Raw genomic sequence first — 27,998 nt, 5'->3', positions numbered from 1 at the left:
GAGCGCGGCCCCGCCGGGCGCGCGCGCACCCCCCGGAGCGGGGGAGGGGCGCGAGGCGGGCGGCGAGCTGGAGCCAACCCCCCCCCCCCCCGCCCCGCCGCCGCCGCCGCCGCCCCTGCCCCTGCCCCGCCCCGCCCCGCCTCGCTCTGGCGGAGCCGCGCGGGGCACTCTGGGACTGCTTCTCGCTCGGGTCCGCCTGTTTCCCATCCTGCCCTCGGCCCGCCTGAATGGGGCAGATGCAAGATGGCGGCGAATGCGAACTCGGCCGGAGGCGGCGGCCTCTCGCTCTTCGAGTGCCCTAGCTGGTGAGCGGGCGGGCCGGCGCCGTCGCCCTCCGCCGGGGCCCTCGCCTTTGGGTTCGCCGCGGGCCTTGAGCGGGCTGGCGGTTGCTGCGGCGGAGCGCTGGTGCCCGCCGGGCTGGGCAGGGCCGAGCCGGGCCGGGGGAGTGGCACCGGGCCTGGTGGCGGCCGCTCATGTGAGGGGAGTCTGGGACCGGGCAGGGCCGCGGGGCTACGACGTCTCCCGGGCGCGGGGACAAGGCTGCCTGCCCGGGCCTGGGCTCCCTCAGCCGGGAGCGGCAGTAGCTATCTGCCCCCCCCCCCCGGGGTGCTGGGCCCTGTCAGGGGGCTCTGAGAAGTGCAGCCCTGCGGATGCATCCTTCATCAGCAAGTGCCTGCGGGTTATCTTGGTTCAGTGCCGAAATACAGAGTTGGCTGAAGCTCAGAGTGCTTTCAGGAGATGCTTTGTGTTTTTGCAAGGGCTTAAACAAAGCATATGATACAGGACAGATTAAATTTCCTACTTAAGCTACGTATACCGTACAAAAAAGTCTATCAACTTAAAACTAGCCTGGATTTATATTGCATTGAGTAGGAAGTCAAAGTGATGTGTTGAAGAAGCAATATTAGAAACATGAATAGGGTTGGTTTTAGAATCATAGAAAAGTGCAGGTTGCAAGGAACCTCTGGAGATCATCTGGTCCAACCTTCTGTTGAGAGCAGGGCCTTAGATTAGGCTTTCTAGGATCCTATTTTGTTCTCTTCGGGTTCTTGGATAGGTGGCTAAATAGGCATTTGCTGTGCCATCTTCTTTTTCAACTGATTATTCAGGTTACACGTACTTTAAATTACATGGAAAATGACATAGCACTAGAGCTGAAAATTCAACCACTTTTGTATTAGTTAATTAGTCCTTGCCTGTGTATGTGCATGACTACAGTCTTTATTTGCATAGTCATAATCATCTTTTTTTTACTGTGGGTCCCATACTTTTCTTCAGTGTTTGGATGATAGTGCTCAGTGAATGGATGCTTAGTAAATGTGCTTTTTAACTTTCACTTATTTTATAAGTCCTTGCTTTAATCAGTGAATGTCATTCAACTCTCTCATGGAAGAGAATTTCTCCTGTATTTTACCGTGTTGTCTATGGTAAGCGTATGTAATAACAAACATCTGTATGAGACAAGATGGTGGTCTGTGTAATGATGGTGTGATGGAGTAGGTAAACCTACTAATTGCACAGTGTCAGTACATTCTGGTTGTTCAACCTGGAATTTGACATAGGTCCTTAATTTTTTTTTTCATAGTATTTTTGTAGCACGGTGTTCACAACTTGCACTGTATTCAGTAGTAAATACTAGAGATTTCTGCCTCTGGAAGCCTTAGATTGAATAGCTGAAAAGGTGTAACTTGTTAAATGTTTAGTTCAGGCAGTTGCATGCTATTGCAGAAGAATTCCTAAATAAATGCCATCTGGAGAGAACTGTAGCAGCCATAACTGTGAGGGCCTCTTTAGCTATGTACTTTCTGGCTTCTGCTACAAACAGGGTAGGGTCTTACAGACGGACAGCTTCCTTCACTGTGCTAGCATGAACTGGTTTTGAAGCACAAATCCATTGTGCTGAATGATAGAAAAATGAAGTGGAAGGGGAGTCAGGGGTCTGATTAAAGCCAGAATTTTCACACCCATGAGTAAGGGAACCATATTCAAGTACCATAACTCATCTTCATTGTGACACTTCCAAATTTTTTTGATGATCAGCTTTTTGCAACCTGAATATTCTTTTAGTATAATTTTCTAAAATACTCCTCAGGTAAAACAAAGCTAGTATATGGACTCTCTCCCTCTGTGTTTTCAAGAAACTATTTACTTTCCACTAAACCTCTATTGGACATGTACAAATTGTAGTATTTTAGTTAGTTACTGAGTAAAATACATACCTGATAGAGTTTGGTCTTAGTCAAATTGTTGTGAATAGATGTGGTAAATAATCTCGGTGTAAGGTATTTTTGTTCTTTTTTTGTTTTGTGTGTGTGGGAAAGCTTAACATTTCTATTAAAACAGGTAAGCTGTTACATAAGCCTGAAAAATTAGTATGTAGCAAGGAGCCAATGTGGATAGCTTCCAATAACAGTGTTTGTATTCCGCTAAAAGTATAAGTAACTGCAAATGGAAAACGTTAGGCAGCTGTGGCTCATGGTACTCCACTGTCTCATCCAGTAGGAGGGAGGAGCCCCTCCCCAAAAGGTTGAATTTATTGACCTCTAATTTTGATTTCCTAGTCTGCAAAAAAGTAAAATACCATATTTCTTGTAAAAACTTTACATTCCTTCTGCTGGCACCTACTAAATTACAAATTCAATGTTCACAATTTTAAAGCTTTATTTCTTTTGGAGCAAACCAAAGATCACGTGATTTTTGAGGCTGAATAACGATAGGTCTTTCACCGCAGATTCATGTGCAGAGTTGCTCTATGTGTGAGCTGCAGTTATGATCCTCCAGAGTGAAAATGGTTTGCAGTAGCAGGCTTTGGACCAGTAGTTTTGTTATTTGACGCTCTTGACTATATGAAATCTTCCACTGTCTTTGGGGCCTTCATGTAATTGAGATTCACATGTGTGTTATATTAAATGTAATCTACTGTGTGTGTGTGTTTGACTCAAAGCTTCCTGTTTCTAGTTTGTCGGCTATAGCAACCAGTAAATGAATAGCTGGCTTCAGCAAGGTTTTAAGAACCTGAATGGAGAACAATGAATTTGCTTTAGTATTCAAAGGTCATGGCAGAGAGCGAGTCTGCTCATGGAGTAGGGAATGAGAGAGAAGGCAGAATTTTCAAAGTCATTTTGACAGTTGCTGTAATTAGTTCTTCAAATTTTATTTATGCCAAGGACTTTCTGAATTTTCCCATCTGTGGCATCTCTGGTGCTGCTTTTGAGATGTTGATGATCAGTGTTAGCACTGATATCTGAAGGGATGAGTAAATATCACTAGCAGGTGGTTTGAAATAAAATTTGCCTTTTTGATATTAGATGGTGGAGATGTGCTGCTGGTAAGCAGCAATTAGAAGATAAAGCATCAGTGTAGATGCAGTCTGCATGGATCCTCAATGTCCTGAATGTGCATTGATAAGTTTTCTATGTAGGTAATCGTGCAGATCTTAGCAAGGAGAGTTTTGAGTGACCAAAAGCCATTGAGTTGCAGAGAGTCTTCAGTAGCAGCTTCTTCTGTAGTGAATCCTTTTCAAGTTGATTAACCTGTATTAAAGTCAAAATTGCAGTGTTTACTGGTTTCTTTATTTTTCTGCTTCTATTGGAACTGCACTTGGGGCTACAAATACTATCATGAGAGTAACATATCTGAAAAATGTTAATCAGAAAGAGCCTTTTTTTCCTCTTCAAATTGTTGATCATGCTTTGAGGTCTGTCTCCATTATTATTGTATCTGTTCTTCCCTAACAGATTTCAGTATCTAGTTTTCAGAAAAGCTTTCTTTTCTCAAACTCAAGGTTTCATTGGCTTTAAGTTCTGGCTTTGATTTACTTCTCATGCTGGTGTGGTGTACTTCTTCATAGTCTGTAAAATAATTATTCTTTCTTCTTTCATTTCCAGCGGTGAAAGTGGCTCAATACAGTTGGCAAATAATGACTTTTTTCTTAAATAGTACTTATGCCAGTATTTGCTTTATACCTGTACTGTAATTCCTGTATATGTGTCAGAAGGAACACAGAACATACACTTAAAATTTGAATTAGATGTTGATCATGCTTTCTTTGGTTAAAATTTAGACGTACCATGAGGTTAGGAGAAGTCTTTCGATAACAAATATTTTACCTTTATTATGTCTTTAGCATACCTCCTGAGGTGGTTTTTAATGAGTAGCAGCAATTTACAAGGAGATGCAGATGATCTGGGGAGGTGGTTTTGAGATGAATATCATGTGTTCGAAGGAACACTGCCCCTCTTTCCTTTTGTCCTATTTTAACCTGCCTTTACTCTCTGCAGCCTCTCTTTACAGTCTGTCTTGATGCCTCAGTGGTTCAGTTGTCAAGCTTGTAGTGGAAGGTACATAAATTAATTTTAAAATAATAGGTTTTAACGGGAACAGTGGTGGTTCTTCAGTCTGTTCTGAGCCAAGATCAGGCTGCTTCTGACAACAATTTACACTAATTTCTGGAGAGAATAAGCTCTAGAGTTCTGGAAATTGCACCTTGTCCTTGAAGTTGGGCAAGAGGGTATATACAGTAGTCACACAGGCCAAGATTTTTTAAAGTGGCTAAATTTAGACATCTGAGTCTGCATTTAGAAACCTAAATAATTGGCCTAATTTTAAACTTAACACAATAGAATTAAACTTGTCCTCTCTATGTCCTTACTAGCTAAAACTCAGATTTTCTCTTTAGATTAGATAGGACTTAATTCAATGAGACTGCTGAATTTGAACTGGATGTAGTTGTTGTAACCCTACCAGCATGTAAGCATTGAAAATGAAAGTTACGTGAACATCAGCAAGGAAGGGGGGACCTCCTCATTTGTCTGTACCTGCTTTTTCCTGTTTCTCTATAGTTCTGTAAAGTGTTTGCCATCACCAGCAGAAGTCATCTATACGGATTCCCCACAGAATTGTTGCCATGTAATGCACAGAGCAGTGAACTGGCCTGTAGAACACTAGGTGAAGAAACTGAAGAAACGTTTATCGGTCCCCATTATGGGAGGAAAAAAAATTTTTTTGTGGATGTTTACAAGCTAGTACTTCAAAAATCCAGGCTGGAAGTTGTTTTTGTTCCGTGATGTTCCTCTTAATTATTTTGCTGCTAATCATTCTAAACAGTTGGTGTCATCTAGAAGGCCAACAAATTCCTATGTGTTGCTACTATAAGAAAACCTGCAATTTTCTCTATCCTGCTGCTAGACTATATTTTGAGGAAATTAATTACTGAAGGTGGGGAGGTATATCTGGTAGATCTGTCAAAGGCTGACTTTGTTGGATGAACATGCTTTCTTTAAGAACTGGCTTTTCTGAACACATAGGGAACTATAATTTTAGGAGGAGATGGGGGGCAGGGCTCACGTGAGAACTGTAAGTATTATAAGGAGTTGGCCTCCAGGAGACAGTCGCAGCTAGTTAGAGAAATTGTCAGAAGACAATCCCCCAAAAAGGATTAGCCTCTGGGCTGGTCACGATAGCATTTTGTTGTTTTGTTTTTTTTTTTTTTTATTAATAACCGTGATAAAAACGGCCACAACACTTGTTAGGAACAAAAGTGTAGTCAACCTAAAAAAGTCAGAGTATTAACCCATCCTTTTAGTATAATTTGAAGACTGGAGCAATAAAAATAAGATGAAATATAGAAGTGTAAGATAAATAGTTAGGGACTAATAACATTGATGGGAGAATAGAAATCTGACTTTGAGAGAGGATAGAGCTTTAGTTGTCTAGTGTAACAGAAACAACACTGGCTTTCACTAAGTATTCTTGAAGAGGGACAGTACTGGGAAACGATTTTTTTATTATTTTTTTAACTGATGGGAAAGAACACCATACAATTTAGGGTGGGAATTGGGTTTCCCATTGGGAAATGGGAAATTGGGTTACCCATTGGGAAATGGGTTTCTAGCCACCAGAATAAAACGACTTTGGAACAACTTCCCAGTAGGCGTAAGGGAGGCAAAAAACCTAGTGGGTGTTTACTTGAATGTGGTTCCAGCGATATGACTTGAAATAGCAGCGTATTGTTAATTCTGGAGGTCCTGTCTTTTCTCACTGTGGTTTCTACAGGGAAATTTTACTTCCAGAATACTTATTCTCACTCTGAAAATGTAGAAATATTCTTATCAATTAATCACTGTATTGATCCTCACTATTTAGTGTTCACTTTCCTATTTAATTCAGTTTTTGATGTCATAAAGTCTTTAGTTCTCTCCACTAGAATATTCGTGGCCCTAGTCTTAAGAATTAAATTTTGTTTACGTTTTCTGATTTCACGGTATTCCATGGAGACTTAATTCCCAAATAAGTAGTCAAATGTTTTACAGATTGAACCAGTCGAATCTAGTTCTATATGAAACTATGCATTGTAACAAGAAAACATGCAGAGCGCCAAGGTGAAGTTGAGCAAATGCTTTAATACGAATGGAATGTTTTGTTCAGCTGAAGCAGCTACCACGCTTCTCATCAGAAATCTTCTATGAAATACTTCTAATGCATATTGTAATTTCCTTTATTCAGGACGGATATGTGATGGTCTAGTTTGGACCACGAGGTTTTTTAACCAGTGTTTCTTACAACTGGAAGTTTGGAGAGTGTGATTTCAGTGTTTTTAAGGGTGGAGGAAATCACAACTGCCTCCTTTGAAACTTTGAAGGGCTGATAAAGCATTTTTGAAAGCTGGGATACCCTAAAGATGATACTATCTCCAGACGGAACAAGGTTACTCAGAGTTCTTAGCCAGCTCTTTTTACAACCGTCCTCTTCCACCTGGGAAGAGGCTATTCTGTGTGAGCTAAGATAATTACTAAAAGATCTGGACCTTAATTTTGTCATAGCGTCTGCTTGTTTTGTCAAATTTATTATCAAGTCACCAAAACGGATTCCATTGTTAACCTGTTCTCAGACTCCGTGATGCTCATGTTGAACTTTGAGAAAGGCGTATGACTGGTTTCCCTCGCCGATTTGCAGGATCGGCAACAACTTCTTGTTTGGCTCGCTTCTTATTTTGAGCGGGCTTTTTCTTTATTTCATTTTCTCTCTATAGAAGAACAGCTGTACTAACTGAAGCCAGCAGCCCATTTGATTCTATATCCTATCTTGAGAGTGGTCAGTAACTTTTATATAAGACTTAAGGGGAAGGCATCTTCCCCTTGACTACACTGTAGGCTTTTTGTTGTCAGAAGTTAAGGGATTTTGTGAGCTGAAGATTGTGTCTCGGTGGTCGTGTTTAACGATTAACACCAGACTTAACCTTCAGAAATTTTCTAACTCTCTTTTTTAACAGAGTTTAATTCCACAACATCCTGTGACAGTGTTCTCCACAAATTATGCAAATGTAGGGAAAAAGTACTCTCCTTGTTTTCAAACCTGAGGCCAGTTCATTCTTGTGTTTCAAGACGTAATACAGTAATTTTGGAGCATTCATTAAGAGGACTAAGAAGGTGAATACTTGCCCCTTTTCTTCCCCCAGAGCTCCTTAAGAGAGATTCTTTTTTTTCCCCCCTTGTTCAAAGCCATCCATGCTGCTTTATCATCCTTGTGCGCTCCTCTACGAGATGAGGAAACCAGAACGAATACAGCATTGAAGATGTGAATACATTTTATTTATGCAGTTGCATAAAGATTTCTTCCTTGTGGTGACTTTGCTTTGTCAGCTGTTGATGATTCTTTCTGAAAACATTCATGATAGCTCTAGATCTTTCCTGAGTAAGGAATTTGGAGTTCCTTGTTGTGTTTGTGTGGTTCAGGTGGTCTTACTCTTTTGCATTACATTGAACTCGAGAGTACTGACTTTTACAGACTGTTTTCTCCAGCAGCATTTCAGAATCATGTTACTCTTCTGCAGCTCTGTAGTCTGATTTGACTGTCCTGCATAACTGTTGTCATAAATGATTTTTCTCATTTGTTCATTCACTCCCTTTTTCCAGGCTGCTTATGGATCTCCTAAACAGCATAGAGCCCTTGCACGACTGTGCTCTTTCCTGAATTTTAAGCATTTGCATCCCTTTGTGGATTAGTGTTTTCTTTTCCCCATTGCACCTTAATTTCCTTAACACTGCTCGATGACTTTGTCAGTTTGCTGTACTGATACAATAATCTCCAGTAATTCTGGTAGACTGAAAGATATTACTTGCCTCTTCAAAAACCATATTAATTCCTTCCCTTGAAGTATTATTTTTAAGTGTTAATCAACAATATAGAGCAGCTGTAGAACAAACAGTGAGCGTAGGGTCCCCTGCAGTCTGCAAGAGGAGCAACTGGGCATATGTTGGATGTCTGTAATGTCGTGAGTAGTGAAACTAATAGTAGGCAGATTCATAGTCAACAAAAGGTGATGGTGCTTTACAGAATCACAGAATCGTTTAGGTTGGAAGGGACCTCTGGAGATCATCTAGTCCAACCTCCCTGCCCCAGCAGGGTCACCTAGAGCATATTGCCCAGGATCACATCCAGACGGCTTTTGAATATCTCCAGCGAAGGAGACTCCACCACCCCTCTGGGCAACCTGTTCCAATGCTCTGTCACCCTCACAGTGAAGAAGTTTTTTCTCAGGTTCAGATGGAACTTCCTGTGGTTCAGTTTGTGCCCATTGCCTCTTGTCCTGTTGCTGGGCACCACGGAGAAGAGGCTGGCCTCATCCTCTTGACACTCCCCCTTCAGATACTTGTACACGTTGATGAGATCCCCTCTTAATCTTCTCTTCTCCAGGCTGAACAGGCCCAGCTCTTGCAATCTTTCTTCATAGGAGAGATGCTCCAGCCCTCTAATCATCTTGGTAGCCCTCTGCTGGACTCTCTCCAGTAGTGCCATGTCTCTCTTGGACTGGGGAGCCCAGAACTGGACACAGTACTCCAGGTGGGGCCTCCCCAGGGCTGAGGAGAGGGGCAGGATCACCTCCCTCCACCTGCTGGCAACACTCTGCCTAATGCACCCCAGCATCCCATTGGCCTTCTTGGCCACAAGGGCACACTGCTGGCTCATGTTTAACTTGTTGTTCACCAGCACTCCCAGGTCCTTCTCGGCAGAGCTACTTTCCAGCAGGTCAACCCCCAGCCTGTACTGGTGCATGGGATTATTCCTGCCTAGGTGCAGGACCTTGCACTTGCCTTTGTTGAACTTCATGAGGTTCCTCTCCGCCCACCTCTCCAGCCTCTCCAGGTCCCTCTGAATGGCAGCACAGCCTTCTGGTGTGTTAGCCTCTCCCCCCAGTTTAGTATCATCAGCAAACTTGCTGAGGGTGCACTCTGTCCCTTCCTCCAGGTCATTGATGAATATATTGAACAAGACTGGAGCCAGGACTGACCCCTGGGGGACACCACTAGCCACAGGCCTCCAACTTGACTCTGCGCCATTCACCACAACCCTCTGAGCTCGGCCATCCAGCCAGTTCTCAATCCACCTCACTGTCCACTCATCCAACCCACACTTCCTGAACTTACCTAGGAGGATGTGATGGGAGACAGTGTCAAAAGCCTTGCTGAAGTGAAGGCAGACAACATCCACTGCTCTGCCCTCATCTACCCAGCCAGTCATTCCGTCATAGAAGGCTATCAGATTGCTCAAGCATGATTTCCCCTTGGTGAATCCATGCTGACTACTCCTGATCACCTTCTTGTCCTCCACATGCTTAGTGAGGACCTTCAGGAGGAGCTGTTCCATCACCTTTCCAGGGATGGAGGTGAGGCTGACAGGCCTGTAGTTCCCTGGCTCCTCCTTCTTGCCCTTTTTGAAGACTGGCGTGACATTGGCTTTCTTCCAGTCCTCAGGCACCTCTCCTGATCTCCAGGACCTTTCAAAGATGATGGAGAGTGGCCTAGCGATAACATCCGCCAGCTCCCTCAGCACTCGTGGGTGCATCCCATCGGGGCCCATGGATTTATGGGATTTATGGATTTATTTAACTACATATAGTTAATTTGTGGAATCATCTGTGTAAGATTTTGTGAATGGCATAAGTTTAGGTTGGTTCATAGAGCCATTATGTACGCAGCTGTTTAAAGAAATAGCAGCTATGGCTCAAAAAGTCCTTGAATTGATAACTATTGGTAACTGAGAGAGTATTCCTGCATGAGGCACCCAGTATTAGTTACTGGAGGATGTTTTCATTTTGCGAAAAGTTTCTTACTCTGGGTTTGTCACTCAGGTCTGCACAATACAGTTCCCCAGGAGTGTGAAGCGTAAATAGAGTTCTTTAATGTTCTTCATACAGAAGGAGCTCTTCTCTTGTTTATATAGTGCTCTCTTTTTACAAGAAAGATGAAAAATGCTGTTGACTGCACCATCCTGAACGCTGGATTAGATGACTCTGTTCTGGTCTGACTATTATTCTGTTCCTATCTGTCTGCTAATTCTACTCCTTATTATAGTTTCTACCAATTTCCCAGGACAGAACTTGAATTTACTGTCTGTAGTTTCCACATCACACTTGGAATATACTTGAAGATTAGCGTCACAGTTGATACCTTTATTCCTCTGACAGTGAGAGTAGTTTAAGCAGTAAATTGCTAAACTATTATGTGTAGGAAGCTGTTTGATACTTGATATGCTTTAGATCACTTGGGTAAATACCATGTGGGTTTTGCAGTTTGTTACTTCTGTCTGCCAGCTTGTCCCAGAATCTCTTGTTGAACGTTCTTTTTGAGTTCCTTGTACTCGTTCTCTCTGAAGAAAAACTCTAGTGTAGGATTGTCCTCTCGCCTCTTCTCTGATCCAGAGAACTCATGTAATGATGTTGCTGTGGCCCTATTCTCCTTGCTAGTCAGCCTCATTAAATCTCTGGAAGGCTTCTTTTCCAAGTAAGCCCTTGCAGATACAATAGGCAGTCTAAGCATATTTTCTAACAGAAGCCTATTTTGTCTCAGTTAAATATATTGAACCAGTGGTCATTTACAGTTAGTCCTTTTGCAGGTCTGATTTGAAGGTCACTTGCAGAATGCTGAGATGTAGATACTAGAAGCAGTTGAAGCAGTGGGGACTGTGATAAATGATCTGAAAGGTACAGAACAGCCTCATCTGTCTCTTTCAAAAGCAAGCACTTCTGATGGATCCAAGTTCTGAGGTAAGATCAGTTATCTTGGAGCAGTGCTAAACCAGGTTGTCCGTGTATATTTTAGAGAGAAGAGAGTCTGCTGACATCAAGTAACAACTTTGCCTTTCAGAGTCGTGTAGGAAAAATTGTTTAATGGCTGTTTTAGTACAGCGGTCACTAGGAGGGAGAGGACTTCTTTGTTATGCTGGAAATAAGGGACAAATACTGTCTAATGGCAGTAGTACAAACTTTCTGACAAACTTTGTGCTGGTGGATTTCTGCAAGGGAATGCCCTACAGTATTTTACCTCCTTGATGCATGTCATTAGAGGTCTGATAGACCAGAGCATATGAGGGTTGTTAACACTTCCAGATACAGCCTTTACTTCTGATATTTGGTAACTCTGATCACAGAACTGGAGAATCTTGCTATTTTTTCATTGAGTTTTATAAAAATGTAAATTCAGCAGCCTTAGCTGTGACATTGATTCAGTGTGTTCCAAAGGTTGTTGGTTTTTTTTTTTTTTCCCCTCTACCAGGGATGGTTTCCATGAATTTGTTTTGGCAGTATCCTAATCGGTATTACAGCCTTATTGTGTTCAGTGTTTTGCAGGCATAGATTGATAGGGGAAATTGCTGACTACAGAAGACTTTCAGTCCAAAAGAAGTCAGAGAATGGATAAATTTTTCAAGCACTATCAAGGGTGCTGTCTTGTGTCAAAATAAATTTGAAGGTAAAAGCAGAGTGAAAATAGCAAGAGTTGAATGACGAGCAGAGGGGAATGGAAAGACCAAAGATTATGTATGGCCAAAGATAACCATCAGCCAGGATTGTGTGTACAAGAGGAGGACATGGTTGTGCTGGAACACTCGGGAGGTTTTCCATGACCCAACAGGTGAGGGTGTTGCTAAAGTATTTTTAGGAGTTGCTGACTATGGAGTATGCCGGAAAGTATCACTGAAAAGAAAAGCAGAGGCCAGACTGAGTAAGTAACTGGACCTGCTTGTGGAGTTAATTTGTAAGGATTGGAGAGCTTAAGAAGAGAAAAGGGGTGGGGGGGAAAGGCAGCTTTTGCTTGATCAAAGTAAGGCAGGCTCTGTGAAAATTATCGAAAGAATTTGTGTTGCAGAGTAACTAGTACTTGGTAACTTGCATGGAATGGAGGAAAACAAGTTTGCCAGCGCTCAAGGGCAGAAAGAAAAACACTGAAGTGGTGTGAAGAGTGAGTGTGCAGGTGAGACCTATCTTTTAGTGAAAAATGAGAGCTGAGAGAAGCACAGGAAGAGATGGCGATATTTAGATGTAGCCTGACTATGTAGGTCTAGAGGAATACTTGAGACGAAGTGGTCCTCTTGCTGTATGAGAGTGACGGGAAGAATCAATCCTTGAACAACTTAATCACCTATGTTGTATAACTTCGCTGAGAGCATTTTACTTCCCCCATGCCACCGCAATCCTATTCCTTGGAAACACTCGCCACTTTAGTAGATTGTCATGGAGCCTTGCTGCTTCTGCTTTTGTTGCTACTGTTCATTGGTCCAAAAGAATAAGAATTGGTATCAGCTGTATTCTTCTTATTTGATAGAATTATATTATCCACAGTTTTAGAGAAGGACTTGGTAAGCAAAAATCTAATTAAAGTCTAATCGGCAAGCTCAAGAAGGGCCAGAGAGATATCAGAGCAGGCTAGTATAGTGGATTTAGAGCAAAAATAGAAAATACTTGTGCAATACTTGAGAAAGAAAAGAAGCGTAGGAATAGGAGAGATGTGTTCTTGTAAGAAGTTATTTAGGAGAGCGTGTGTATAACAACCAACTGACTTGGGGAAAGGAAAAAACATCCAAATTGCAAGGCACATCCGAAAAGCGTGAACAGCGACATTTAACCCTCTTGAACAACTTCAATTATAAGTGACCTCTCTTTCTTCCTCAGCCATGCTGAGAATGTCACTGCCCTTTGTGGCTGTTCTTTGCTTGCTCTGTGCAGTAGCAAAACGGTAAATGAGAACGTGATCTCTTCTGTGGTCCTTCTTCAGAAGGACAACAGCATAGCTGAGAACTGGGTCATTGCTGTTGCCTAGAAAGCTAGTCCAGCCACAGAGACAAGCAGCGATGTAATTCTCAGTGAAGGAGTATTAGAAATACAGATTTTGGAGGTCTGAGCAGAAAAAGATGATTTGCTCCCAACAGCCTCGTATCCTTTGTAGTGACAGGCAATGCATTGATATGACAATGAATGTCCTGGTTCTGAACATTGTGAGTATCATAATGTTTGACCCTGATAATCCTCCTGTGTTCTGCTGCATGTTAGTGTTGTTTTTCTGTAAATTGCTTAGCTCCACTTGCCTCTCTTCTCTCTTTCCCCAGGTGAGAATAATGCTATCTGCCTGGCAAAGCTACTTCAGCAGAGTGTGGGTAGGGTTGGAGCAGTAGGGCTAGGAGAATAGAACTACCGTGTGCTTGAGAATCTGGCAAAGGAGAATTTGGTAGCATAGTGATCATTTTGCTCTCTAATTCTGTAGTCTCTTCCGTGAAGTGTTTTAGTTCCCTATGCTGGTGGGAAAGTTTGGTTATAGGGTAAGAGTGGAGGGACGCTAGTCATTGGTCAAAAACTTGAATAATATTACAGAGGTGTTATGGAGCCCCTTTTTGGTATTGGCCGTCACCAGTTCTAGAAGTGAAGAATGATGGACGTTTCTCTCCCTCTGAACAGCGAAGGGTATAGACCTACTATTTGGAAGGTAACATGAGAAAGCAGAGCACTTGAGCAAGGTGACAAGTTTCTTGAAAACAATCCCAGCCTATCCCCTTTTTTAGTTTTTGGGGGCTTCCTGGCCTCACCTTATGTCCTGTTGGGAGCTGCTGTGCTCATTTTGTAAATGAGCTATTTTTCCTTGGAGAAATAAAGCTTGAAATGCTTCAAGTTTCTTGTCAGCTTAACTCTTATTTTAAAAATGTATGTTTTATGTGCAGTCAGAAGGAATCAGCAAGAAAAAGGCAACAATTATGGGGGTTTCGTATTTCCCCAAAATAAATTGCTTACCTTTGTATTGGTTTGGTGTTTTATGGCTCCAGTACTAATACATTTTTTTTTAAATGAATATTTTGATACTAAATTTTCTTCTTTTTATTTTCTAGGGCAGGGAAGCCTCCACCTGGCTTACATCTGGATGTAGTCAAAGGAGACAAACTCATTGAGGTATGAAAACAGATCTTCTGCATGTTCAGTGTATCGTATACATAGGCAGCAGTGGTGAGAAACTTTTGTCGTTGTATTTACCTCGTTTATCCAGAAGCATTTCCTTTCTCCCTGGTGTTAGTTATTTCCAAATCAGTTGGTTTTACTCTGAAACGTGTGGATAAAGTTAACCAGTCTTCCTTTGCCTGTACTCTTAAGTCAGCTTGGTCTGCTGTGTGAAATATGGCATCCTGTATTCTGGACCTACAATGAGTGTTGTGATTAAAACAGATATGATGAATCATTTTTCTTATAGCAGAAGAACTTGTCTCCTCAAGACATTTATTCTTCCTAGGCTAGAAACCAGTCAAATGAAGCTTGAGGTCCATCTTTATATGGAAATAGTACGCAGCTGATGATTTTTACAGACTTTTTGAGTGAGTGATCTTAGTCTCTGTTTGAAGACACAATTGGCAAAGCCAGCCTTGAGCAAGGGTACAAGTTAGTGCCTGGTTCCTTTCAAATTGAGGCCGACCTACCATGCGTTTACCTTATCTTCATAGGACCTCATTAGTTCACACAAGGTGTGGCTGAACTGGCTTGTACCAGTTCCTTGGACTATGTTGTGACTATCCTTCACTCGTTCTTCCTAAGCGCTGTAGCTCTCAAACCCATTGCATTGCCTCTGTCTTCAGAGGACTGTCTTCTGCTTCTCAAGGCAATCCGTTGCATGTTCAAAATCACTCTCAGAGGTCAGAGAGCTGTAGTGTGAATGCTTCTTAGCTCATCTTCTCATCACCGTTCTAGCAGTAGCATGTTTGGTGACGATTGTACTTGGTATTGAGTTTTTCAGTATTTTTTTTTCTGGGCCATGTAATGAGATACAGTGAGCAAAGCCAAATGGCAGTGACTTTAGGTTTTCTGATTTGTAGCAGGTGGTCAAACACAATGCAGCCTTCCTGCCTGGGAGATCATCTTTGAGACCAGCTTTATCTTGTCATATTTGTATTGGATGTCTTGAGAGCGGAGAGAGAATTTGAGAATGGAAGAGAAAGCTTATATGAAGCTCTCTGCTAAATTAATCCACATGTGCTAGGCAAATGGCTATCATGGGAGTCCTGGTCAGCACTGGAAAAAAAAGGCAGCAGAATGCCAATAGGGAGGCTGGCAACACACTGTTGCCTTTGACAATGGACGAACAAATTCAGTGCTGGTAAATTGACAATCAGGGATATCGTCCTGGTGTTGTCAGATTCTGAGAAAGAATTTATTTAGGCTTTGCTGCCTGGAGTTTTTGGCCCGAGTTGTAAGCCTGGGATCTCCAGCTGCCTTGGAAAAGCAGGTGGTACAAACATCCTGATTCCCTCACGTCAACTCTCTTGACAACCTAAAAGATTCTTTTGCCGCTGTAAAAAGCGCTGTTAAGAGGCTTGTCTGCTGTCCAAGCACTCTGAGGCTCAATAGAAGATGTGGTGAGAGGGTCTATTCCCACAGCTTTGGCCTGGCCTTAGTAAGAATTTAGATGTTTATCCCAAACATTCATAAGCCTGGGCTTTAGTGACTAATCTTTGCTTGATACATGCATGCCAGTTCATGATTTGCCCTATTCTTTATTTATGTTGTAGCAAGCCATCGTACAATTGGAACAGTTGCAGAATGACTATGGAGTTCCTATTTTATCTCCTGAATATCTGATGTTGGGGTATTAGTGTCAAGGCATCTGAGCGAGGTGCAGTTTGCCAGTGTATAATATCTGTGTGCTGAATGGTGTGGCAGGTGGTGACCAGCTACACCCAGCCACAGGGGTAGGATGGAAGTATGGTTTGCCAGAATAGTCTGCTAAAGTAAGAACCAGAAGAGCTGGCATGGTTGGGAAGCTATAGCAGATTGCTTCATATACCACGCGTGAGCGTTACGTGGTTGTTTTGTGGCCTTGTACATTGTATATAGGGGCTGACTTAAGTACTCCAGACACTGGTGGTTATATGAGAAAATGTGTTTTGTGTACGCAGGAGAGTTGTGCAATAAATTAACAAAGCACTTGAGTATGATCCATCTATGTCCCTCTTTGGTTAGTGGCACATGGTAAATATTTTCTCAGTTTTATGTCTTTTATGGTAGATAGCAGTAACCAAGTAAGAACATTCTTAAATCTTTGTGGATTACTGAGCACTTGATACTAACCGAGCCATCTGTGTCCCAGGTCTTGTACAGAGATCTGAGGTACACTTTGTGATTGCTGGGTCTGAGAAGTGCAACATCAAACAAGCCATGCAGTGTTTAAGCTCAGTGTATAAAGGATAACACTGGGTTATAACTCAGAGGCACAGAACTTTTCAAAACATTCTATTGAAATAAAGTCAATAAAATGATTTTATATTGCTGATTTGTTGCAGCACTTCCAATTTATGAATTCATTTGTATCTCTGCAAGATCTCTTGAAATACTGTCAAGTCAGAATAGTATTGTTTTACATTTAAAGAGTGCAAATGATAACATGCAAGAAATTTCTTTTGGATTAAGCTGTTGACAAGAGCGCGAAACTGCTGGACCAACTTTTATGGTGCTTGAGACCATGAGATAACTACTTTGTGGATCTAAACACTGAAATGTGGAATAATGAATCAGCTTCTGAAGATCCAGTTGTTTGTATCAGGATTCTGTTTACACAGGAGTTTTTTCAATACCTTAGGGTAAAAGGAAAAGTTGCTGCAAGCTGCAGCACGTTCTTTCATATTTTTCCCACAAAGTAGAATTGCAGAATTTAATGGCACAAAGGTACTGAACGGAGGACTCGAGTGCTGAGCTGAATGAGTAAGGTACTATGTAGGATTGGTAATAAATCCATTGCTATGAAGCCGAAACCTCCAGAAATCCTAATTAACTTTCTCATAAGAAAGATGTATTATAGCAAGCAGTATAGTATTCATAGATAAGCAGATGGATTAAACTACTCAAATCTTAAGGAAAAATATGTATGGTAAGAGAGAGTAATGGAATGATAGCTGTCTATTAAGACTTGCAGAGGAAAGCACAGCAGAAGTATGCTATCCTTAAGCATTTACAAGGAGCAGAGATCTGATTACAAGTAGAATATTTAAAAACGAGTAAAGTGAAATAATACTTTTAAAAAAGTAAGGAACCAAGCATTTGTTTAAACTCTTTATCAATGGTTAATACTTTCTGCTTAGTTCTAAAGGGAGAGCCTTGTGAAAACCAGTATTTGAAGAGCCAGGAAGTGATAATAAAGTAGCCAGGTGACAGCAGAATCCATGAAGCTTTGTTTCAGTATATTGATTTCTTGTTTTATTTTTTCCATCTAAACTGAGGCTTCAAGGTATGCTGTTCCCTAACAGGTACAAGTAGATTCAAAGGAGAGAACTGCGTATTTTAAATGGCCCAGTCACAGGGAAATCATCATTCACTTTCATTTTGCATTTGAAGCTTATTTGTCACCGGATGATCTATTTGAAGGTGAACCTCTAACAGCGATGTGATGTCTGTACTCTCAAATGGGATGTGGGCTCAAAAAGATGATTTTTTCTACAGTTAAAGCGCAAATGTTGGCACTCTTGTGGATTTTCTGTCAACCTGTATATCACTGAGGGTACTTAGTGATGTGGTTGTCCTCTATCTAGCAGTTTGTTTTCACAAAGCTTTTTGGAAATTAATATCTTGAAATTGGCCAATTGGTTGAAAAGTTATTTAGTTTAGTAGGGAGGATTAGGGGCCTGATGGATGCACAAACAGCTTGATCATCTAAATCTTGTTATTTTAGGAAAGCAGGACAAAATATAAACATATGTAAATCAGTAAATTTCACAGAGTATTTACTCTCAAGAAATCATGTTTGGAAGTGTATGCCTTGAGTTAGTTTTGTGAATAAGATGTTTCTTAGAAGCAGAAATTAAGTGATTGTGATATATACCAGTATGGAGTTGACTGAGTTATTCATCTTTTAATTGTGATCTAAAAGAATAAATATATGAAATGCATTAAAAGTTTGTTAGTACGAGATTATAAGAACTTGCAGTGTGAAGGCTGGAAAATGCTACAAAGCTAAATGTTCAGCAAAACAATGCAGAGTTCAAGTTCCAGAATGTAGGAGAACGCATCTGGGAAAAATTAATCTGAAAAACTCAAAGAAGTGAAATCTGAAAGCAGCAACGCTAAAAAGCTTAAAGTTGATAATGGGTGGGCAGGTAATTAGACATGAATTTGCAAAGTGCTTTGTAGAAAATTAGGTCAGCGTGAATGTCATGCCTGTAGACAAGGCAGAGGAATAGAAATACTATGTCATGTTCCGTGCTTTGTCTCCTATTTTCCATATGACTTAGTATTGTCACAGAATAAATGCCTGTCTAGGTGTTGATTGTTTCAGTCTTTCTGATAGCTCCTAAAAAATAAGAATCTTCCCATAACTAGTTTGAAATATCAGCTGTTTCTAGCGGAGCTTGCAGCTCATGCAGCTGACAAAAAAAGTGATTCAGACGATTGCTGCTGCCAGAAAGAAGGGTCCATCCTCATCCCACAGTCCTAGCGCATGTAACTCACTGCTTCCTTAGAGGCAGTGTGATACACGTCTGACTGAAAGCAAACTGATTCAGTTCACTAAATCAGTAGAAAACTAACACAGCAAAAAAGTGCTTTGCAAGTTGAAAACTTTGATTAGATGTGTGGCAGTGTGAAGGAGGGGAAGACTGTGTAGCTGGGAGTGGAAGCAGGGAGAGGGGAGAAGTCCTAATGCTCTAGCAGGCAAAGTGTTAAGTTTAGCAAATGCTTTCCTGAACTAAGATTTTCTTTTCAGGTGGAAAAATACATCATCGTAATTCATTTTATCAGGCTGTTTAACATTGTGTGGGTTTTAGGAAATGTTTCCATAGAGCAGAGGAAATCATCTGTTAACAGATCTCTACTGCGTTGCGAGCTTTTGACGTGTGCAGCTGGAAGCAAGAAAACACAAATTAATTTAAGGTCTTGGGGTGCAGTGCAGAAGATGGCTGTATTGCTTAGGTACTTTAGCATTTAGAAGCAAGGAGTTCCTTTTATCGACAATGTCTGTTAATAGAAATTTGCTGTATGTACCTTAGGACTTTGTGAGCACGTTCCTTCGCTTGTCAGGGGTGTTTTACATGCCTGATTTTACTGTATGCAAAATGTTATTTAAAGAAGAGATTAGAACTAGGGTGAATAAAAAAGCAAAGCCTTAAATTAGTGGTTTCCTGAATAGGCCAATATGGATTCATGTTGCAGTATGTGTAATAAAGATGTAAATCCAAACTGAATAAAGATCTGGAAAAATCTCCTGTAGGTCTGTTTCTATAGAGAAATATTTATTTTTGATATTTAATGTTGGAGAAGAGATTCTTAGCATAGATTCCTGGCCTTGATGAGGTCCAAGATGATCTGCCTCAAGGCACATATAAAAATCATTGTCAGGAGATGTTGGGGAGAATCTTTCCTAGGAGAGACACTCATGCTTCAAAGAGTTATTGTCCTTCCCAGGCTGTCTTGTATTGACTGTATAAGGGTGTAAATGTGACTCTTCCATATTCAGCTCCTCTGATTTTTACAAAGGCAACATCTGAGTCTCTTTATTGAATGGTATCGGATAGAACTGAAATATTGATCAGCTCTTGATGCTTTGATTGTTTTGCTTCTTTGATTTTGCTCTGTTTATTTGTGTTCTTGAGTGTGTGTTTTCCAGAAAGACCCAAAAGATTATAGGAATCTAATATGCTTTTCTGATATTCTACTCAGAAACTCATCATTGATGAGAAGAAGTATTACCTTTTTGGGAGAAATCCTGATCTGTGTGATTTTACCATTGACCACCAGTCCTGCTCGCGGGTCCATGCTGCCTTGGTGTACCACAAACATCTCAAGAGGGTTTTCCTCATAGATCTGAACAGCAGTAAGTAGCATGATATTTAATCAGGGTGGGATATGGAGTGGCTTCAGTCCAAACTGAATTCAAGAAACTCCAGAAAAGTGCTTGTGTTTGAAATTTGAACTTAAATTAACTCCATTCTGGAAGAGAGCTTTTTAATAAATAGATGTATTATGTTTTACTGCTTAAACACTTCTGAATCTGAGACGTATTTTTCCAGTTTTTTTGTTTGCATTGTGTGGACAGATGGCAATAATCAGAATTAGCATCCTAATGAAAGAATGGCAAGTATTAGGAGCAAAGGAGAACTTGCTTCACTCAGCTTACATCTGTTTCACTTGCTTTAAAGCAACGTTATTCTAGGCTCTTAAGAGACTGAGAGAGAAAAGGAAGGTGACTTGGCCTTCCTGTTGCAGCTGTAATGAAGAAGCTCTCCATTCTGCAAGGCAGTTTCCTGAGATCTAAACCCAGAAGTTCTGGGTTTTTTTCCACTGAGGGAATGATTCCAGACACGGTACAGTGGGAGCTGCAAAAAGTCAGAAACGGAATGGTCTTTGTTGTTTCTTTTCATGACTTGTGGGCCATCTTAGTTTTTGGGGTGGTAGTTAAAGTGTCCATAGATAGCTTTGCACCGCTGAATACACTAACTCAGTGATTTGCATCTCAGAGCACCCATATACAGGTCCTGAAGTTCTCAACGCTTGAGCTCAAAAACTGTGAGCCCAGGCTGAGGGCTAACAGACTGTTTTCTCTTCTAACGTTCTTAGCACATGGCACGTTCTTGGGTCATATCCGTTTGGAACCTCACAAACCCCAACAAATACCCATTGACTCCACGGTTTCATTTGGAGCTTCTACACGGGCATATACTCTGCGAGAGAAGCCTCAGACACTGCCATCAGCAGTTAAAGGAGATGAGAAAATGGGTGGTGAAGATGAAGAGCTCAAGGGCTTGCTGGGCCTGCCAGAGGAGGAAACAGAACTTGATGTGAGCACCATGACACATTGTACTTAGATGGCATATCCATCTAAATGAATAGCATTCCCTGCTTGTTTGCTTAGGTCCAGATTCTTAATTTCTTTGCCTTGAGGACAGCCCAAGGTGTCTCCTGCTGGCAGATGTTCACAGACCATCTCATTCTGCCAAGATAGACCTGTCTTCATGCAGCTTTCTAGTACTAATGCTTTAATGACTCTACCGTTTCAATGGTCTTCTCACAAAGGCTTGTAGACAGCCCTCAATCCAAGTAACTTCACCCCAGGTCAGTGGTGATTTCCCAGGCTCTTCTCCATTGTCAAATAGCAGTGAACGCAGGCTTGTGTCCTACGGTTAGTTAGTGAAGAGTGGGAAAGCAGGGTGCGTGGCATTGAAGCACCCTTTTTTCCTAGGGGTCTAACGTTGAAGCTAAACGGTGTGCTGTAGTTTTGACTGCACAATCGCATGATTAAAACACAAACTTCATAGGCTAGTTGCTTAGACTATTTCATCTCTGAACTTATCTTTAGAACCTGACAGAGTTTAATACAGCCCACAACAAAAGAATTTCCACACTAACCATAGAGGAAGGAAACTTGGATATTCAGAGGCCAAAAAGAAAACGGAAGAACTCCAGAGTGACGTTCAGTGATGATGATGAAATCATTAATCCGGGTGAGTGTCTATAGCTTGCTTTATTCTCTAGTTGATGCCTTTAGAACCACATTACCAGTATTCACATAGGGATCCCTCGTGGCTCTGTATAGAGAAGGAGAGAGAATTTGGCAGTGACTGTTTGGGGTCTGCTGTGTTGGAGAAGCTGCCATCTCTCTCAAGTCTCTGACCTCTGTTTCCTCTGTTCTACCTATAAAACTTGTGCATGATTTCTTCAGTACAGGAGCATCACACTCTGCTTCATTGCTCACAGTTTCATCAGACTGAAAGATCTCATGGGTCCAAAAGGCTGAAAGCTTTTAAATTCTCACCTTCTTTGGAATCTAAATGAGAACTGAACTTCTTTATTTTTTTTTAATGTATCCCTTAATGCTTTCCCTACCTGTTGCCTCATGGGCTCGATATTTGTATCTCCAGCTCAGTTTTTTTCCCCGCTTGCTTGCGTATCTGAAACAAGTGATTCTAATTCAAAATGACACTTCTGAAGATGTATCCAGTTCCTCATTAATCATTTTCCTTCTTTAGCTGTTTTATATTGACAATGTTCCTATTAATAAGTGCAGCTTATTAATAAATATGCATCTTTGCATACCCTCTGGAGGTAAAGTTTTCATTTAGCAGTGATACCACCCAGAATAACCATTTTGCTCCATAAGGTTATGCCATTTAGCTGTGGGAACATCCTCATGCAAATGCAGTTATCTGCATTGCAAAAAAGATAATTACTCAGACTTTCACAGATTGTACATGGAATTCTGCTGACTCCTTCAAGGACCCATAAGGTCCCTGCAGGGCTAACTGTTTGAGCATGTGCAGTGCCTTGTCAGATTCAGCTTTCAGCCCAAAACTCCACTCTGAGCGATGCAAGCTAGCAGTTCATCTGTGGTTCCCTCTGTCCCCTGTGGTGCTCCCAAGCCTTTCTCTGCAGAATAACTGATGAGCCCACCTTGAGATAACCACTAGGTGTCCCCATCCATACACTTAGTTCCTTTTGTGTTCACTGAGTGCTACTACAAGGCTAGCTTTGAGAAGAGAAGGACCAATTCTTCATACAAGTTCCTTTACCTGACAAATATGCCATCTTTTTCTGTATTCTTACTGAAAGCTTCACTGTGCTTTCTTTTACAGAGGATGTGGACCCTTCTGTTGGGCGTTTCAGGAACATGGTACAGACAGCAGTAGTCCCTGTTAAGGTACAGAGTAACTCCCAACTCTCAAATCAAGAAATTACATTGATAAACTCACTGTATGGATTATAGTCTTAAACAGAGTTCTGTGATGGAAAGAGGTGTTAAGCAAACATTGTGTTCACTTTTTGCAATTAACTTTTTTAGTAAATTTGAAATTTTCCCTTCAAGTCCAGCTTTTTCCTTCTTTAGGATCTAATGGGAATCCCTCCCCTCCCCTCCCCCCCCCCCAAAAAAAAAAAAACCCTACTTTCCAAAAATTCAGTGATATACTTCTTGGCATCAGTTGTGGGAAGTACAGAAAACATGTAGTCAGAATGAGAAGTTATTTATCTAAACACAGTAAGTGCTAAAGATTTCATAAGGTTGTCTACTAGAACTAGCAGTGTTTAAACTTTACCTCAAAATAGGTGTACTGCCAGTGTTATATCTAGTTTGAATACTCTGGGAGAAGGGAAGATCTGAAGAACTTCGGAGTGGCTAAGGAGCATTGTAATAATGCCACTGATTGCTAGTATAGATTAAATAATGTATGTGGAAAAGAATAATTCTACATAAAACCTTTAATTGCATGCCTGCTGCAGAAGATTCAAATTAGGAGTGAGACAAAATCACCCAAGTGATCTAGAAGTTGCGCTCTGTTTCTCACTCTGTGGGGAAGGAGGGATTTTATTATTTTCTGAGGACATATTTGGTCTTGTGTTCAGGACAAGCTCAAGTCTGGCAAGCAAGTTCAGGAGGCAAAGGGGAGCTCAAAGCTGATCTAAATTAAACCTGAGCTAATATCTCAATTCCTGTCACCCCTTCCTGCATTGTTAACAGTTATTAAGTGGATTTCAAGGAACCCCAAAAGAAACCTTCTGGGACAAAGGTGTGGGAAATGGTTAATCTACCCCTGTTTGTGATTACTTTGTATGTGGCCAGTCTAGGTGCCTTTTCAGGGAAAATGGCATTGGGATCCAGTTTAAGTGGCTGGCTTTCTTGTTTCACGTATTCTGAATAATTCTTTAAATACTTCCATCTACAGAAAAAACGCCTAGAGAATCCAGGCTCACTGACCACAGATGATTCTGCATCACGGCGTATGCAAAACTTTCCCTACAGTGGAGGATTGTACGGTGGTTTGCCTCCAACTCACAATGAGGCAGGTTCCCAATCGCATGGCGTCCATGGGACAGCACTCATTGGAGGTCTGCCGATGCCCTACCCTAATCTTGCCCCAGATGTGGACTTGACTCCTGTTGTACCCTCAACAGTTAACATGAACCCTGCTCCAAACCCTGCTGTCTTTAATCCTGAAGCTGTGAATGAACCCAAGAAGAAGAAATATGCAAAGGAGGCGTGGCCAGGAAAGAAGCCGACCCCTTCCTTACTGATCTGAGTAGGGTTTTGTTGAGGGAGGGTGGGAGTTACGAACTTCAGAAACTGTTTATGTGCAGTATCGTCTTTTTAAAATTTCAGTGTCCTAACCACATGTAATATCAAGATTGGAGAAGTGAAATATCCTTTAAAGACCTGTCTTCAAATGTTTTTATATGTACGTTTAAGAAAATACAGCTCCTATCTCCTTTTGAACCAAAATACCTGGCAGCCTTTTCTTAGCCGTTACTGTCCCCAAAGGTCTTTACTCTGAGCTTTGATCCATAAGTTTAAGGGGGCAGAGTCACACAGTTACCATTAATGGCATGACCCAGCAAGTATATGTATCTAGGTATAGTGCTTACTATGAGTAATGTCATTCCTGTTGGGCTTGCTCATAGCAGTTCAGCTGTATCGGAAGTAAACGTTTGTTGGGTCAAGCCTTTCAGAAATCACATTGGTGTGAGTTCTAAAACTTGCAAAATATAGGTCAGTTTTAATTTTATTTTACCTTTACAAAATCCACCATTCTGGTGAATTCTCTCTCTTTTTTCTTTCCTTTTTTTTTTTTTTTATTTAGATGCAGCTTGTTTTAATTACCACCTAAAACACTACAGCATCCCACTGGTTCATGAAAGCCTGGAGTTGAAAGGACAAGAAATAGATGGGGTTCCTGGGCTGTGGTCCAGTATTGTCCAGTGAAGTGCTGTGTGGATGGATACATGAATGCATACGTGGATGAATCTGAGCTTGCGTTGCTGCTAATGGCAGCGTGCAAGCATAATGAGCCTAGAAGCCCTTGACTGGTTGATTGCTACCATCCGCGCTGTACAAGTAATAAACAACAAAGCAGTGATAATTCTTTCCGCTGTGACAACTTAAGGTGGAGTTAACACAGAGGAGAACACTTTCTTTTAAACTTGATGGCCCTTTTAATTCAAATAACTTCATTTTTGTTTGCAAATGGAACCTGTGAGAATAGAGTACGTATGAGATACAACAGGGCACAAGTAAAAATGAGCAGCCATCCTCAAAGGTAGAGGACTTGCATGTTTAACAGTTAAAACCACAATATACGCTATTTTCTTTTTGGCTGCTAGAAACAGCAAGTGAGAAATGAGAGCTGCTTTAAGCTAGAATATGAATTCTCAGAAGAGAATCTGCTCACCTTAAATAAAACAGTCCCCATGCTGACTTCTAAACATTACATTTTTTGACTACTTCATCACTTTTTTTCCATTTAATAAAATGATTTTGATTTGAGCAGTTGCTCCAGCCCTTCAAATTCTCATTTTTACATTTCAAAATCTGATGCAAATGTGTTCAGATGCAGTGTCTAGTCTTTACATAAGGTAAGGCCAGAGCTCTATTTTCTTAGTTTTATTCTGGATTTTTTACATTGTATAATGCAGTTCAGCTGTGTAGTCACATTCCTTTGGGGGATTCCTCCATAATATGTGCACTAAAATGACAGAGGTATCCCCAGCTGTTCATTAATGTGCACAGTATTGTAGCTACCTGGCAAATTAGTGTTGTGAAAGCCTGAAGGTGGTTGGAGCAATGCTGTTTTCTAATGCATCTAGTCTGCCATATGCACTAGAACTGTTTTGGATGAATGCTCCAAAATCAGTGTGACTTCTGCATCTGCAGAGTGATTGCTTCTATCATGTTACTGAGGAGAAAAATGAGCTAGTAGCTACCCCATCCACAGGAGTGATGCCTTGAGGGACTGGTAGGCTCCTTCCTCCCCCTTCATATCTACCTGAAAGTACTATGTGGATGAATGTAGTAACTTCTCCATGACATAGTTGTGCAGCTCTGTTTAAGTTGCTATTGAAAATGATTCAGTCCCCAGGCATTCTTGTTCCAGACACTCCATACTGACTCTTTAAATCTTTCTTCCTTGATTTTTAGGTTTTCTTCTTTCCAGGATGTAAATTTTTCTTTTTCCTGCCAGTCTGTTTTATGAAGGCATCTTTTTAGGGTAAGACTAGTTAGGGCAAGTAAAAGTTGAACAGGAGTTTTATTTTTCCTTCCCTCTTTGTCTCTCTCTCTCTCTTTCTCTCTCTCTCTCTCTCTCTCTCTCTCTCCCCCCCCTCCCCCTCCCCCTCCCCTTCCTCTTCTCCTTCTCTCTCTCTCTCTCTCTCTCTCTCTCTCTTCCCCCTCCCTCTCTCTCCCTCTCTCCCTCCTTCTCCCTCTCCTTCTCCTTCTTTGTCTTGCTCACTCTCTCCCTCTCCTTCTTTCTGTCTTGCGCTTCCCTCTTTTTTTTTTTTTTAAGTGGCTCTTTGCAAGTTCTTTCTTGGAAAGGGAAGCTTTATTGCTCTTTGTTTTTAAAGCTCTTCTCCTCCCTGGGTTTGTACAAGCTCTCATTATTTCAGAGCTTAGAGGCCTTAGCTGGCCAGTACAGGAGAGGACAGTATAACATCCAGGGGCTTTGTACAGAAGTTTGTACACTTGTGTAATATGTAATAGGCCTTTTCACTCTTTCTGTTGAGCTTTTTACCTGTAACCTTTATTATGTTGTAAATTAAATGCAGATTTTGCCAGTTTGGAGAGTTAATGTGTTTGTTCCTAGTCTATGCTCCTTCTGCAGTTGAGATCATACATTTTAGAGGCTAGTTGAAGATTTCTGCTATGGCAAAGTGCAGTTATCACTGCAGGTCTCATTAGCAGCTGGCTCAGGCTGTACCTCTTGAAGCTGCTCCTGTTCCTTTGCTGGTGATCTGCTGCTTTGCTGCCCAGTGCTGCTTGTTAACAGTGTGGTTTACACAGCAGTTGCCTTTTGTTTTCTGAGTGCAGGTTGATCTAGTTTTGGCAGAATCCTCTATTTAGAAAAGCTGCATTTCAGAGCCCAGGTTTGCTCTTCCCATCCCCCAGCTTGCTGCCTCTGTCCTGTAGACTGACCTTGGGCAGCCTAAAAGCACCCTCCTTTCTCACGCCATGTTTCTGCAACTTGTCCTAGGTTTACTGGGGAAAGCTGTTCTAAAGAACAGTAAACTAGGACCTGGTTAAAGATAACTGTGGTGCCTACAATGTGGAGTTGTGGGAGGTTCACAAGCTTTGCTGAACCTAATACTATTTTAGGTTATAGATTGGTTGGTCTTCTCAATCCAGCAATGTCACTTTAAGCAGCTGGGTCAGTTACATCTTTGTTATTGCATGTCAGCAGAAGGCTGAGGCCTCACAATTTATGTGAAAGCTGCTGATCTGACACAAGCAGAAATAGCTGGGATAAAAAAAATAGTTAAATAGTTAGCTTTAGGGTCTGACACTTTAAATGCCAGTGTGGTCATCAGTTAATTTCTTGTTGGAGTATTAAAAAGGAGGCAACTTGCACGATAATCTAAGGCACACCCTGCGATGTACAGTGCAAAGACAGGAACTAAAAGATGGAGAAGAATTTGCAGCTGGATAAATGATTGGCCTAAAAAATAATGGCCTTGTTTTCCAGAAACACCTATCCTTTGCAACCTTGGCCAGATTGACATTGTAAAAAGATTGTTCTCTTCTCTCTTCTGGTTTTGGAATATGAGAATTCAGCCTCCAGCAGGCATCTCAAGAGCTAGTAATGAGCTTGCAGAAGTTGTTCTATTCCTGGTATGTTTTGCAATAAGATACCTGTGTCTTGGACCCTGTGAGGAAGTCCCTGAAAGGATGACTATTCTTGCAGAGGAGATGATGGCTCACTGGGACCTCTTAGGAAAGTAGGAATAGCTTCCA

The 27,998-nt window shown here is 41.4% G+C and overlaps 1 protein-coding gene and 1 non-coding gene across 2 annotated transcripts; both read left to right on the top strand.

The window, feature by feature from the left end:
* The first annotated feature begins 45 nt into the window (after positions 1-45).
* Positions 46-26,833, top strand: PPP1R8 (protein phosphatase 1 regulatory subunit 8). The gene is made up of 7 exons (XM_068917810.1): positions 46-305; positions 14,152-14,212; positions 19,952-20,105; positions 20,849-21,069; positions 21,588-21,732; positions 22,861-22,925; positions 23,947-26,833. Exons 1-7 carry the CDS (start codon positions 244-246, stop codon positions 24,298-24,300), a joined length of 1,062 nt encoding a protein of 353 aa, XP_068773911.1. The 5' UTR covers positions 46-243; the 3' UTR covers positions 24,301-26,833.
* On the top strand, positions 16,359-16,523 carry LOC138062073 (small Cajal body-specific RNA 1). Its single transcript, XR_011136072.1, has one exon. It is a non-coding gene; the product is annotated as a small Cajal body-specific RNA 1 (non-coding RNA).
* Positions 26,834-27,998: the final 1,165 nt, after the last annotated feature.

The sequence above is a fragment of the Struthio camelus genome, chromosome 23 (genome assembly GCF_040807025.1).
Source record: "Struthio camelus isolate bStrCam1 chromosome 23, bStrCam1.hap1, whole genome shotgun sequence".
In the NCBI taxonomy this organism is placed as follows: domain Eukaryota; kingdom Metazoa; phylum Chordata; class Aves; order Struthioniformes; family Struthionidae; genus Struthio; species Struthio camelus.
This window is presented reverse-complemented; position numbering and strand designations above follow the sequence as displayed.